The sequence below is a fragment of the Strix uralensis genome, chromosome 2 (genome assembly GCF_047716275.1).
Source record: "Strix uralensis isolate ZFMK-TIS-50842 chromosome 2, bStrUra1, whole genome shotgun sequence".
Lineage (NCBI taxonomy): Eukaryota > Metazoa > Chordata > Aves > Strigiformes > Strigidae > Strix > Strix uralensis.
The window spans coordinates 117,405,876-117,420,767 of NC_133973.1; the positions used below are offsets into that span (position 1 = coordinate 117,405,876).

The 14,892-nt window shown below is 45.7% G+C and overlaps 1 protein-coding gene across 3 annotated transcripts in view; it reads left to right on the forward strand.

The window, feature by feature from the left end:
• Positions 1-14,892, forward strand: part of SPATA13 (spermatogenesis associated 13) — a 160,891-nt gene that overhangs the window by 109,616 nt on the left and 36,383 nt on the right. For 2 of the 3 annotated variants that reach the window (XM_074860019.1, XM_074860017.1), the window contains exon 2: positions 3,501-5,297. In XM_074860019.1, the coding sequence (XP_074716120.1) occupies positions 3,501-5,297 (1,797 nt within the window). Of the gene's footprint in view, positions 1-1,534; positions 1,662-3,500; positions 5,298-14,892 lie in introns of those variants that run through there. The other variant, XM_074860018.1, reaches the window with a different exon arrangement.

Sequence of the window (14,892 nt, forward strand, 5' to 3'; positions counted from 1 at the left end):
AGGTAGTCCCAAGCTAACATAGATCACCGGCCATGGTCCATATGGACCCTCCCCGTACTATGTCTGTGTTTCCAGTCCTCATCTCCATTTCCCCCTTTATTTCCCATGCCCAGTACTGTAGAGCAACCACTTTACTGCCTCATTTGAGTCATTCTTCAAAACTCACTCCTTCCATAGGGCATACCATAAAGCCGAGGCCAGCAAGACCTGGCCTGGTGGCAGGCTGTGCCTGCTGCTGCTGACTGCCAGAGAATCCTGTGGTCACTCCCAGAGTTACTTGCTACCTCTTTTGACCTACATCCCTTCAGTCCATTTGTTTGCCTCATCTCCTAACTACACCTTGCCTTTGAGAGTATGTCTATACTGCTTCCCGAGAAGTAATTACAGTGTGTACAGTCACACCAGTCTCAGAGGAGAGGCAGCAGGGCTGATGGCCTTCGTTACTTCTTTAGGGTGTCTGTTCTGCCATGCACTCTGTGTTGTTGTATTTTGATTTTGCCTCTTACTGAGCTACATTAAAAGTTTTAATTATGTCTACAGCTCCAGTCCAAGTGTAGAAATATTTTTAGACAATAAACTGTTTGAGCAAGGACTACCAGTTGTCACGGGTCTTTGTCAGGAGTCATGGCATGCGACTGTAAGACAGTGTCTCACAAAATTTTCTTTGTGGTTAATGAACGCTGTTTAGATTGTGCATAAAATGTTGTTCTTGCTGTTAACTCTGAGAACAGTGGCAAAGCAAAAATTGTCCAGGTTTGGGACAGAAAGACAGCCTGCGAACCAAGCATGAGTATCTGAGCGAGCTTGCTGATTGGCAAGTATTTATTTTCCAGCATTTGTGTCTTTAAGCTTAATAAAGCAAACTACGCTTAGGAAAATATACTGATTTGTCCTCTAGTAAGAAATTCCTGTTTGGCACCACAAGCACAGTGGGGCCCCAGACCAATTTAAATATTAAATGAAAATGTATGTTACGGATGGTTTTATTATAAAATAAGCAACTAGCTGCTAAGCATACTTTGCTGGGGTGAGAAAGAGCATCGGATGATCTGAGGCTTTTCTCAAATACTTTGGGTTTGCTAGGAGGATCAGTTATACCGAGTAAGGGAGTGGACTATTTAACCCGCAGATGATAGCTAGGAAAGGAGACTGGTGCTTGAGAAGGGCTGAGCAGCGGGACTCTGGCCGTGCTGGCCAGTGGCCGTGCTGCACGGCAGGACGGCGCATGGCCTGTGCCCGCGGCCAACAGCAAGGGCGAGCAGAGCACCCCACGGAGTGCGCAGCGGCGGGCGGGGGCGGCACACAGGACCTGCCGAAGGGTCTGACCGTGACCACCCGTGTGTGCGCGGATGCCCCCCCCGGCACGGCCGTCGCGCACGGGCAGAGGGAACGGAAGCTCCTTCCAGCCACCGGCAGCGCTGCAGACCCGGGGGGCGGCCCGGGGGGCGGCCGGCGCCGCGGAGCGGAGCAGACCCTGCCCGGGGACGGCCGGAGGGGCCGGGGGCTGCCGGGCCGCTCCGCCCCGCCCCGCCCCGCCGGGCCGCCGCCGCCCGTGTGCGCGGCGCTCCCCGCCCTCCGCCCCGCGGCGGCCGCTGCTGCCATAGCGATGCGGGAGCGGGCGGCGGCGGGGACGGGCTGCGGCGGCGGGGTCCCCCCCCCAGGTAAGGGCGCTGCTCCGCGATCGTCTCCTGGCAGCAGCAGCGGCAGCATCGCGGGGAAGTTGGTGTAGACTCGGCGCTGCGAGCTGGTTTTTGTCATTTCATTTCATGGTGTTTGTTCTCCCGCCTCTCTCCCGCTTCCCTTCTGCCTGCTCAGGTGCAGTTTCTCCCACAGCCGCTTTCTCTGGGAACTTCTCTGCCGAGAGCAGCGTCTTGTTATCATTACTGTTATATATATATATATATATATTTTTTTTTTTTCCCCCGCGTGGAAATTTGCGAGCGGTCCAAGAGCATAAGGCCAGGCCGAGGTTTCGGTGCCCGGCGGGTTTTTGTCCGGCCCCGGGTGCGGCGGCGGCGGGGGCAGCCTGGGCTGGGCTCTGCCTCGCAGCCCGGCAGGCTCCCGCCGCGACCCTGTGAATGAGGGGGATTAAGAACAGCGGCGAGGGAGATTTCAGGCGTCTCTCTGAAACACAAGAAAATCCTTTTATCCCCAGAGGGACAGAGGCTCGCAAAACTCCTTTTAAAGTGCACTCAAGAAGGAGCAGCCTTAAAAACAGTGGACACGGGCTCCAGATCTCCCGCGTTTCAGGCGGCGGTTGAGGTTTGCGAGGTCTGCCGCTGCTCCCCGGGACCGCTCGCTGCAGTTTTACCGCGATGAAAAACCCCGACGGGCTTTTGCATCTGCTGCAGGCAGCGGGGGCTCTGCCGCCGGTCCCCCCGCCTCGCCCGGCCCCCTCTGCTTGCCAGGGGCCACCTCCCCCCCGGCCCCGCCGGCCCTCGGAGCCCCCGCGGCCCCTTGGGTGGGAAGGAGACAAAGAAGGGGCCGGGGCTACCTCTCTCCCTCAAGCACAGCTGTACGTTTTCTCTCCTCGTTCCGGGGCGGGGGGGAGACCCCCGCTCCCCCCAGGCAGTGGCAGGTTTGTGAAGGTCCCACTGGTCTCTGCGGAGGGAACTGTGCCATGACCTTCGTTTTTAAGATGTGTAGCATGGTGGTGCAAGCACCTGCCTGCCCCAGAGACCCCTGGCCAGGCCAGGGGAGGCATGGCCTGTGGTCCCCACACAGCTTTCTCAAGCACCCGAGTGGGGTTTGGGCTGCTGCATCTCCCAGGCTCAGCTCAGGGAGAGATCCCTGATACAGCACATCCTGGTCAGAGAGGGTCCAGTCACTTCCAAATTCAAGTTTTCATCACACTTCCATGACATCATAGGCTGGCTTCTGACTTTACATACTTCTGAATGTTTTCTTTGGCTAGGGAAAAATACTTTTCTGTGCACTTGATGTAACTCTTAGGTTTACCAGCTAGGGGACAGACAAGACAGTTAAGTGTCATGCAGGGTTCTGACAGCAGCAAGTGTAGGAAAAAATGTGTATGTTTTCCTCTTCTTTGCCTACTGTTTGAGGATTGTTGCACTTGATGGACGTGCTTGGCTTTTTTGGATGAAAACTTCTTGTGTGTCTTGGGGCTTAGTGCTGAATGCTGTGAGGAGGAAGACCCGATTGCTGTTTGTTAGGGATTTCTCCAAGTGTGTATGTGAATTATATTTAGTGTTGTAAGGTGGGTGTGGTAGTTGTACTGAATTTATTAGCTTATTAAGCATTAGAGAAACAAGTACATATTGAAATTATTCTGGTCTCTTAAATTGCTAATGAATGCAATTATACTTTGAGGAAGTTATGAATGCCTTCTCCTCACCACTGCAGCACACCTTTGTTCAGTGAACAAGAACTCCTGCATTTTGTGCGTGTCTTCACTTCCTACAGTGGGGCTCAAGCTTCTTTTAGTTGGGGACTTTGTAAGGAAATTTCTCTTAACGGTTGCTTTTGTTTTCCTGATGCAGGCAGTGCAGCCTGAGGAGCTCAGCTCATCCAGTCAATGTGAGAGCAAGACAAACCAAGGTGCAGCAGATGAAGGAGAGGCAGCAAGGTCAGCCGATGGAGACAGCAGTGTCGCTTTGAGCTACCCCAGCCTCTGTCTCCATGCGTACAGCATCGAGAGCATGACAACGTTTCCGAATGGCTGTGGAAATGGCACCACTGTTACTTGCATAGTTATGGATAATAAAGAGCCCCAAAACCAGACAACCTGTGTCAGTCATAATGGTGGATACAGCACCAGCAACAGTCATGAGGAGGAAATTCAGGAGGATAAACTCAGCCCTTCCAAAATCATGCGCTTTTTCACCACCCCTCGGAAACGGGCTAATTCTAGCTCTGACAGGCCTCGTTCTCTGGTTTTGATGGGCAACTCATCCACGTGGAATGCTTTGTCTTCCATCAGAAAAATGGGATCTTTCAAGAAGTTGAAATCTTCAGTTCTCCAAGGAATTCAAACAAGGGAATGTGCAGACATCTTAATTGAGAACGGCGTAGACAAACATGGTTCAAACGGGGCAGTGGTGAGAGTTCAGACCAACAGGTATTCCTATTCGGGGCCTCTGCATGATTTCCAGAACGAAGTGGATGGTTTAGCTTCAGACTACTCTGATGCAGAGGAGAGCGATGAGTCTTTCCTGAGGAATACTCATCGCTCACGCAGCATCAGGCGGGCTTATGGTGCTGGCCGCATAAACTTGATAGACACAGATAAAGTTCAGAGTCATCACAACTGTACTAGGCCGACATCACCTGTCATCGCAGAGCCAAAGATCTGTGAAATTTTGGTGAAAGACTCTGAAAACAACAGGATAATTTATCGGAGAAGCAAAAGTTCAGATAATTTGAACTTTCTGAAAAAAAGCTCGTTCAAACGAAAGTCCACCTCAAACCTTACCGACCTCAAGGTTGCAAATGAAAAACAGATGCCAACAAGGACTGTGAGTGTTACTTCTGCTGACTTGGACAAAACTGGTGGAAACCCCGAGAGGAGATCCAAGCGATGGAAGAGCCCTATCAGGGCAAAGGATTTTGACCGAGTTTTGAAACTTGTCAGTAATGTTACAGATGTTGCATGGAAGAAGGATAGCCCTAAGAGCACGGCACCTTCTCCAAGCGAGCAGTCCCAGAGAACAAGGTCAAACAGCAGACTGCACGATGACTACTCCCGCAGGGTTTCCAGCAGCACAGATCATGACAGAAAGAGATGCACCTCCCCGGTATCTAGTCCAGACTCTTCCTTGCCGGGAACACCTTGTCTGCAAAGCCCTGCAGTTGCTCAGGATAAAGAGGGTGAGGTGAATGTAGCTGTTACTGAAGACAAAAGCCTCAGGACATCATCAGGTATGCCAGACTCTGATAGCTTATCACCCACGCTGAATGACATTAGTCCATTTCCCAGTGAAGTGTTTTATTCAGACTCGGATGAACCAAAAGCTACCCAGCAGTTTACATATGAAGCTGAAAACCCTCATGTTCCAGTCAGACCGACTACTCCAAAACCTCAAAGTCCCACTGCAGAGAAGGTCAAGTGCAATAACAATTTCCGGTGCCCGGACCATCACAGCACGTTGTCACTGAGCTCATCGGAGAGTGAGGAGAGAGTTGAGGTACCGGGGCTGAAGCTGGGCAGGAATCCTGTTTGCTTCCAGGACTCGGTGCAAACTGTGTACTATGATGATGGAAATGAAGACAGTGGCATAAGCAGCCACTCTCAACTGAGCCTCAATTTAGCATCTGGTGCTGAAGAGAAAAAGGAAGAGGTAAGAAAGAAAGCAAAATCCTTTAGAAGCAATATATATATCTATCAGGTTTTGTCTTTATTAATGCGGAACAATGCAAAATAACCTGAATACTAATGGTTATTGCAGCTTGTTATTGCTAAAATATGCTGAAGCAATTATTTCCTTTAATATATTCTCTTTGGATACTAACGTAAAATTATTTTTTCTTTGTGCATTAATATCAAAGAAAGTTTTGGCAGCAAAGCTATTCATGTATGTTTTCAAGGGCAGCTTATTGCACCCTGCAGATACACCACCTTGTCATGTGGTCTTGTCAGATTTTACCAGCTTAAGTAGGGTCTGGCTGTGTTTTCTTCCAAGGTGAAAGGTCTCTAAAGAGTCTGTATATTTTGAAGTGGTGTTGATTCAGTGTAAAACACTTTGCCTGTGGAAGCCTTCCAGAACATGGTAATATTTATAGAGCAGTGTGGTGTGAAAGATACAGTAAGAGGTTTAAGAATTCAGTTGTATCTGATGTTTTCACTCTGCAGTGATGGCCATACAGAGGGTAGACTTTTTGGTTATTTATTTGGCTGCAAATTTCAAACAACAGTACTTTATATGCTGGGCTGAGTGTGTTGGTACTAATGTTTTGGTGAAAACACCAGTGCTTCACTGCACCTAATGCATCATTTCATACTCTCAGTAGATGGGTAGGTAGATGTATTGCAGCACCTCTGAGGTAACTTCGTGTAATAACCCTGTGCCCTTACCTAAAGCACTGTGTGAGTTGGCACTGGAGCAGTTGCAATGGTTGGGCAGTGTTGGTGAAGAGCTGTCAGACATATCCTGCACCTTCTGAAACAGTGTGGCTTCACCCTCAGCCCCAGCAATGTGCAGTGGTGTGGTTTTGAGCTACTTGGGGTGAGGCAGCAGAGAAGGGTTTGCTACTCATTGGGAAAACTATACTGGGGCAAAAATCCCTCTGGATTTGTACGAACATGGAAACCATTTACAAAATAAAGCTGACGTATCTTTTAAGCCACCTCAGTTTGACTAAAAGTATCTTATATATACCTTTAGGTATGCGATAGACAAAGGCAATTGTTGCAGCTGCACAAACTTCAGCCTTTCATGCTGTAAAGTCTTACAATGTCTTTGAAGCCATCTTTCTTTTAAAAGCCTGGCATGGTTTTTGCAAACTGATTGTAAATGGTTACAGACCTTATCAATATTGTCCTTCTGCTGGAGAAAAGGGAGTTTGTTTACTGTAGTGCTTGCAGCTGTGGTAAGATTGGAAAAATAAACCAAGTGCGTGTAAGTGTTGGAGCTCTGAGGTTATTCCTTTTCTGGACTCCCAGAATTGTCCCAGCCATACATCTTTTCCAAAATTCTCACTTAAGAATGTATGCAAGGAGATTCTTTAACACTGCCAGAAGAGGAGAGAGCCCTAGTGTAGATGTATGTCAGTTGTACTTCTCAGGAATAAAATGGGAGGTAGAATTAATGCTACTCATCTACCATCTAGTGGTGATCTGCGATCATGACCCAGAAGAAATTCAGCTGGTTCCTCCCCTTGGCTCTCGACAAACCAGTACAGTTTTTAAATGAATGTGTACATTGGGTGGATAAAAGTTACTGCAGTTTTAGTTTTAACACCACATTCTGTTATTATCTAACATGCAATTTAAACTTTCTCTTTATATTATAACATTTTAGGTTAATTGCGAGTGCCTTTTAGTGCTCGCTTCAGTTGTCTAAAATACAGAGTGTGCACTGGTGGCAGCTCTGGGTTTGTGTAGTGGGCAGGCGGCTGGTGTGGGATGGAGCCCCGCAGGAGATGGAGGAAATGGCTGCCAGGGGACGGACTCCTTGGCTGCCAGGACAGCAGCGAGGGACTGTAGCCCCCTCTTTCTGCTGTGAGCTCTGCCTGGAGCCCCTGTGTATGGCAAAACAACTGCGGCCACACAAATGGGGCAGCTGCATCCAGACCTCATTTTTGATCCAAAAAAGCAAAGTTTTTGGAGGTGCTAACTGTGGAATGTCAGCAGGAGCTGTGTAGGACAGGGTTTACTTCTGTTCTGTTATGGAAGGGGTGTAAACTCTGTCCTCTCTTTTTTCCACGCCTGCTTCTCATCCCATACACAACACTAAAGCTGTGACACTAAGAGTGACAAAACAGGGAGAGCTGGATATTTTCACCTTGCCATTTCTTTGGAAGGTTTCATTGCTCATTTTTTCCTCCTTCACAGCGTGCTTCCCTCAGCATGGAGGTAGCTTGGTACCAAAGATACTTAGCGCCAGGTTATTTTTTTGTTGGAGTTTATTCAGCCCGCAGGCACTTTTATGAATGCTGCATACTCACACAATGAGGTCACTGGAGTTTGAACTTTTGACTACAATTAATTTTCAACTCTACCTTACACCTCTGTGTTACAGAGCTGTACCCACTCAGCAAGTTGTTCCTGTGACAGTCAAGCACTTGGTTCATTCTCAACGATCTGTTGAGATGTAATGCTGAGCCATGCAAATCCCAGATTTTTAAGACTTTGAACCTTAAATGCGCTGTGTTGACGGACAAATCTGCACTGTTTCCATGTTTCATGCATCTTCTTTTCTGTATGGATTTCACGTAAAAGCCAGTATGTATTCCAGTACAGACACTAAAATCTCTGTGGCTTGGAGACATATTCCAGTACAAACCTTATAAGGTGCTTGGAGACATATTTCAGTACAAAGCTTACAAGGTGCTAAGCGGTCAGGCTCAAACATGTTTTTCTTTCAGGACTGGCTGCCATAGCTGGAAGCAAATATAGTTTGTTCCCTTACCCCCCTCATCTACTAGATTAGTCAGCAAATTAAGTCTGTGGAACTTGGTCCGTTTCTGTGTTTTCTGAAATGTGGAAACTAAACATTTCTACCTTGCATTTCCCTGATGCTGTAAACCTGATTTTGCAGTATTCACACAAGGGTTTCTATCCATTTACCTGAATCGATGTTTTGGGGACTTTTTTCCTATGTGATTCAGTCTCGAGATCCTGTCGCTTCTATCACTTTGTTGGTTTCACCAAAATGCAAAATTTGGACTGGAGCAGGGGAGGTGCTTGGCCATCTCTGTTGTTGGTCCTGCCAGAGCTTGATTCCCAGGGAAGAGCTAATTAAGTGCAGCCTGGATACATGCCTCAGCACTTCTTAAGCTACAGAGGTGTGAGTCACCAAAGCTCATCTGTGACAGCCCATGCTTTCCCAGTCTCTGCTTTATGCCACTGTCACTTATATTCAATATGTTGCTTTTAAATAGCATCAAGAGATGATTAAGTACAAGTTTTTATTTGGGCTGTTTTGCATAGTCTTTGCTTTCTTGAAGAAGAGCTCCAGGTCACTGTAAATAATGAAAATTTAGACTCTTTCCTTTGAATTGGCATGTGTCAGCCACTGCCTAAACAAAACACTGTTCTGAATTTGTTACAAACAAGACAAATCAAGTTATTTGACATTTTACCTAGTCTTTCACAAACTCTCAGAGCACCTGTTATTTAAGTTGCCTTGCTGGCATCTGGTTTCACAGTATACCAGACTTTTTATTACTTAAACACCTTATCTGCATGACTATAAGTGAATGATAAATTACAGTGAAGAGGTAACTCTGCTGTAATTAGGGTTGAGTCACATTTTGTTTGCAGACTGTATTTTAAGTGCTCTAAGACCTGTCTGTTGACTCATTTATGTTCATGCCATGCGAAAGTCAGTGGTCCCAACTAATCCACACCGTGCAGTGCCCCAGTGTTCAGCTGTTGGCAGGTTTGAGCTGGGCTGTCCCATACAGGTCTCTAGGCTCTGAATATTGGGCACAGATGGCTTAACTTGGGGGACAGCTTATGGAGGAGAAGAGGAAGAAGAGCTGTATGGGTGGGAATATGGAGAGGTTTTAGCTCTGTCCTCACCGTACATCCTCCCTATCTCTTGTTTCAGAAAGTGTCCTCACAGTGAAGGACCAAAGGGCTGTATGTGGTCATGTTCAGTACCTCCAAGGAGCATGCACCAGTCAGGAGCTGAGGGGGGGCATCCTTGGTACGTACCACAAGCTCCCGAGTGCTGTGGGTCTGGGCATGAGCACACCTGCTGGGAGCTGGGTGGTTTCAGCTCTCTGAACTCCTCTTTCTGGATTTATTCACCTCTGGTTCATCCACATGCAGTTTAGAGATTGGCTTAATCAGCTTAATCTGTATAACTGAAAATGTGCTGAACTGTGAAGGATAATTAGGTAAAGTAAGGGGGGAAGCTTCTTAAACTGGGTTTACTCCTATGGGGCTTGTAATTTGGAGTGAGGGCTCACCATTTCAGTGGCACTCTGATCTTGCTGGCTGCGGGGCCTGGGGACAGAACAGGAGAGCACTGTAACTGGCTCTCAACAGCATCTCTGACAGCAAACTGAGGTTTCAGTTAGGCCGAGTGATGTTGGATTTACTCTAAACTCTCTGAGCTGCTCTGCACAAGTCAGCATACATTCACACAATGTCTCCATGGTTGCTCAAAGAGCCAGAGCTAAACCAGAAACCACTGTGCATTGCTACAAAGCCAAATTGCAGAACCGATCACTGAAATGATGCAGAAGGGAGCCCTCAGAGGACATGGGTATTTTCCCATCACAGCAAAACTCTTCCAACTTGCTGCAACAGAGCTGTCAGTATAGCCTGTAATCATTTGTTGCTGTATCCTCTACTAGGAAGCAGAAAATCAAGGCAGTGGTGACAGTAATCTGAATTCTGGGTCAGGTTAAATTTTAGACTGAATAACTCTGCAGTGCTGAATAAAATTCGCCATTCCTGAAAACCGTAGAGTAATACAGGAGTTACCATCAGCCCTACAAAAGGGTCTGTGGATGCTGAAAGGGGGAGCTCAGATGGATTCCACTGCAGTTAGCCTGGGGCAATCTACTCCCTTTCCTTACTGCATTTGTGCTCCTCTGCCTTTCCAGAGTGTCTGTTATTTGACTCTCCTGTAGCTCTCCTCTTGACACCTCAGTAGTACCCAGGCACTGCTCACTCTGGGATCAGGAGTAATAGTACCCCAGAGAGTGGAATGGCACTTCTAGCCCTGCAATTTGGTTTTTATATCAAGCACGGTTTTGAGTTGTCAGCACTGAAAATCCATCTCAACCCTGGGAGGTTGTGATGCCCAAATTGAGCAGAGGGAGCTGCAGTTTCCTCTGAGCTGCCTGCATTTCCCCCTTCTGGCATCCAGAGGCTGCTGTGCTGCTCGTAGTACTGGGATGCTGAGTGGGATACTGTGGCAGACTGGGACACCGGCCAGGTGCTGGAGGAGACCAAGCACAGCAGCCTTGAATCTTCCTACTCCAAGCTCAACCACAGCGGCCTTGCCCTTACTCCACACTCTAGGAAGTAATAGTTTGCAGACGTAGAGTTGCCCAAGGCAGCTCCACCCCATACAAGCTGGAGTTTGTGACTGTCGCTAGGACCGGCTGGTGGCTGGGCTTGGGCAGGAATGATGAGGCTTTGCTCTGGAAGGGTGGAGAGAGTGGGGAACCAGAGGACTTATGCCTGATGAGACACTGAAGAGATGCAAAGGCCTGTGGCTTTTTACATTTTGCTTTGTTAGCAGAAAGTTCCACTTTCAACCTGTGGTTATCATCTGGCTTTTGAGGTTTGCCAGTGGACATTACAAAGACAGCCTGGAAGAAGTTGCTTGTTTTGCCAAATAAACAGAAAACAGATTTTTTTTTTTTTTAGACTTGTTACTTGATCTGGGGTGTTCTGAGTCAATTTAGAAATTTTTTAGGAGTTTATTTAGGGATTATTAATGCCTATACATCCTCTAAAAACAGGCAGAAGATAGGAATACTCTTTTACTATACACTGTGTGCTTGCTGTTCCAGTTCAGATACTGAAGTAAATAAGAGACCGTGTTAGAGCATCACCCAGCTACCCCCAAGTATCAGTCACCGGAAAACAAGTGGAAACAGTTTTCTGGTTTTAGCGTGCTTGCATTTTTATATGACTGATGAGATTATTTTTGCAAAGCAAATACATTTCCCTGCAAACTCCCCTATGCCAGTCGGAAATATGTTGGTTGATTTGGTTTTGAAAATGAGTTAGAGGGGAAGAGGAAGGAAATCCTTGAGGCTGAAGAACAGATTTGAGAGTCATGAGATCCGCTTGTCGTTTCCAGTTCAGCCCTATGCTTCCTCAGTGACTTACATGACTTAACTGCTTTGTGTCTGCTCCTTATCTGTGAAATGTGAATATTGTGAAGGTGAAATCGCTAATCTTGGTGAGGCATGTTGCTGAGAGGGAAAGCAATATGCTTGTTGATTATGATAAGCAGGCTTTCAAGGATCGGGTTATATGAAGCAAACCTGCATTAAAAATGTCTTAGAAATATATGGCTAAATTTTGTTTGGGGTTGTATCTATATAGCCTGATGCTTTTAATTAAACTGCTTTTAATGTGGTATTATAGGTGTATTTGTTAGTTAGAACACCACAATTGCTTTGGTGTCAACAAATCCCAAGAGTAGAATTACGTAAATTTTTCCCAATTTCAAAAACTTCCAAAATGAGTGTTTCACTACAGTAGTTTGTGTTGCTAATGGGGATTGATTTTATAATATTACAAGGCACAGTAATGTAATTTTACTTTATTACAATGCGTAGTATTGCCTGCATCCATTCTAGGAGCTTATACTAGTATAGTGCAGGGCTATCCCTTTAGGGAGTCCCCCCGTCGAAGCAGTGTTCTGCAAAAAAGGCAGATTATCTTGCTGTAATGTTTATAACTTCCAAGCAGCTAAAACTTCCGTTAAATTTTGAATATGGCTGTATTACTTTGATTTCTTCTGCTTTGCTTGTTTGTATATGTGTAAATGCATATGTTATTAAACAGTTTTTTTGCAGTTGTTTCACAGGTCTTACTCTCCTGTCTTGCAGACCACTGGTGTAATAGCACTGTGTATTGTAGGGATAGATCAATGCATTTATTTGGGGTCTTCTCAAAGGCTAATTGAAAAGAAAAGATGCTAGCGGCAGAGTCGTCAGAGGGATGTAAAGAAGAAGAATATAGTGCAATTTGCATTTAATTATAAAGTAATAGATGGAAATTTTCTTCCTGTAAGTGAATTGGACCAGTTTAATAATTCTAGTTAGTTTGTGATAGAAGATGCAAACACTGACTGAATGGGTGCTTTCTTCTACAGTAAAAGCAATCATTTCCATGGTAACTATTGCTGTGATGGTATCATTGTTGGAAATCGTCAGCCTGTTGGATCAACAGGGAATCAGTGGGTGTTCATAACACTTTTGGATCTTTTTTATAAAATCTGGAAAGAAAGCAACAAATATATTTTCTCTGGGAGGCTGTATCATATCTGAAGTCTCATAATCTCTCTTGCTGTCAGAACAGTTTGTAAGTAAAAATATTGATCATGTACAAGAAAGATAAAACAAGCTTTTGACCTCAGTAGTGATGATAAATGAACTTCAACTAATGCTCCCCTACAGCTGTTTAGCAACAAGAAAAAGTGCAAAGGTTGCCTTTTATCATGTACCTGGGTGGAGACATGTTGTCTGGACTTTTACTCTGTTAAGTGAAGGTGATAAAATAATTTATGGCCACTAGGTCATGATCCACTTGCTGCTTTATATTTTTGGTGGCTCATATGAACTGAAAAATCAATTCTAATATTACTACTGATTTCCTAGCATTTGGCAGTTACTGTCTTATACAGAAATATCAGCTATTTAATAGTCACCCAGCATATAGCTGTTACTGCTAACATAAAAAGTTTGTACATTTTTATATAGACCCCTAAATGTACACAGGAATGTGTACTCGTGATCAAAATACAGATATACCTACATGACATAACACAAATACTGTGAGACTTTTAAGCCTTGTCATTTACAGAGAACATGACTGATTATTGATTGCAAGTTTTCACTGAGAATATGTAGTAATTGTGTTCTGAAACTTCTCAGCCTACTCAGATTTTCTTTCTAACTTATTCTCAGCCAGAATTATCATGTTTCATTTATCACACCTTTCTATAAATTAAACTTGGAAATTAGTATGCATTTCTTATAAAGACATTATTAAATTTTTAATATCTCCTTTCTCTGGATTAGAAAAAGGCAGCTGTAGTCAGCAAGGCTGCATTTCAGCCAGGAAGTTTAAAAATACAAATACCAAACCAAGAAGCATTGCAAAGTATTGTGGAGCTAAGGAAAAAAAAAAAAAAAGACAGAAGGGGGCCAGGATGCTCTTTCCCCTGGAGACCAGCAGTCCTGGGGGTCCTTGTCCAAGAGGCACCTACTTGTGACTTCCCAGCGGATTGCCATGTAGAGAAAAAGCTTTCAGGATATTTAAGTGTCCCCTTACAGTGCCATGCTTGTCTGTACGTATATGTTATGAAGCATTGATTGTATCGGTACATTTAGAGCACAAAAATAAAATTTAAAAAATCCAAATAGGTAATGGTAGGAATTGAAATGCAGATTAGTGGGGAAGGAGCCTCAGCAATATACATAGGCATCAACAAGTTTATAGAGTGGTGATTTTATTTTCATTAGGGGGTTTATTGGTATAAACACATAAACAAAAAATCACCTAGGGATTGTTTTTCCTTTGCCATCATGGTGACAGCAGTTTGTCAGCCTTCACAAGCGTACCAACAACAGCAAGCTGACCAGCAGTGGGCTGTGTTGGGTCAGACTTACAGTTTGGGCTTTTTCTGCGGTGGAGAGTGTGGTCAGGTATAGGATGCAGTGTTATTCATGGTTGGTGTAACTGTGCCAGCAAAAGTCCTGCTGTGCAATTTCAAGTACTGGCAATTTTTTGCCATTTCGCTGATAAAAGTTGCATGCATATAAACAACACTCTATCAGTACTGTACAGATCAGATCTTGTGCTCCTTGGGCAATGCTCCCTCTGAAGACAATTTTGGGTGCTGAATTTATCAAATATGCACTGTAGTCTTGAGTAAGAGTTGCAGAACTTGGCTCTCATCTGGCTCTAAAGGCTAAGCTAAGATTTCAGTGGTTAAACACCTGATGCTGATGTTGCTTACATTGGTGTTAATGAGTAACAGGGAATGCCAACAGCAGTCATGTGCCATTAAATGCAACAGGGTTGTACCAGTGCCAGGTTGAGTGAGATCATGATCAAGTCCTTGAGGCTGCTGTGCCTGGATTAGGAAATCAGTCTGGGCCCAGGCAAAGGAGGAATTCAGTCTGGCTGGGCTCAAACTCCACGGTGTAGTTGTCTACCTGGGAGCAGCCTGGGAAAGCTTCAGCTGTAGCCTGGTCGGTGCGGTCAGGGGGCCCTGGGGATCACACCCTAAACAGCACATCTGAAAGTGGCACCTACAGCTGAGCTGAGTTACCTATAAATAGCTGTCAAGTGTCGTGAGGGCCAGGTATCTAAGACAGCTATGCACAGCTGGAAGCACCTTGTGGGAAAGCTGCACCTTGCTGGAGCAGGAGATGGGGACCAGGCATGGCTCCCCACAGCATTGGGGAACATGGTTGCAGTGCCACCTACATCTACCTGGAGTCAGGTTTGGCACCTGATTCCTGCCTGCAGCACTGCCTGGCTGATCTGCTCTGTAGGCTTGGCTGACA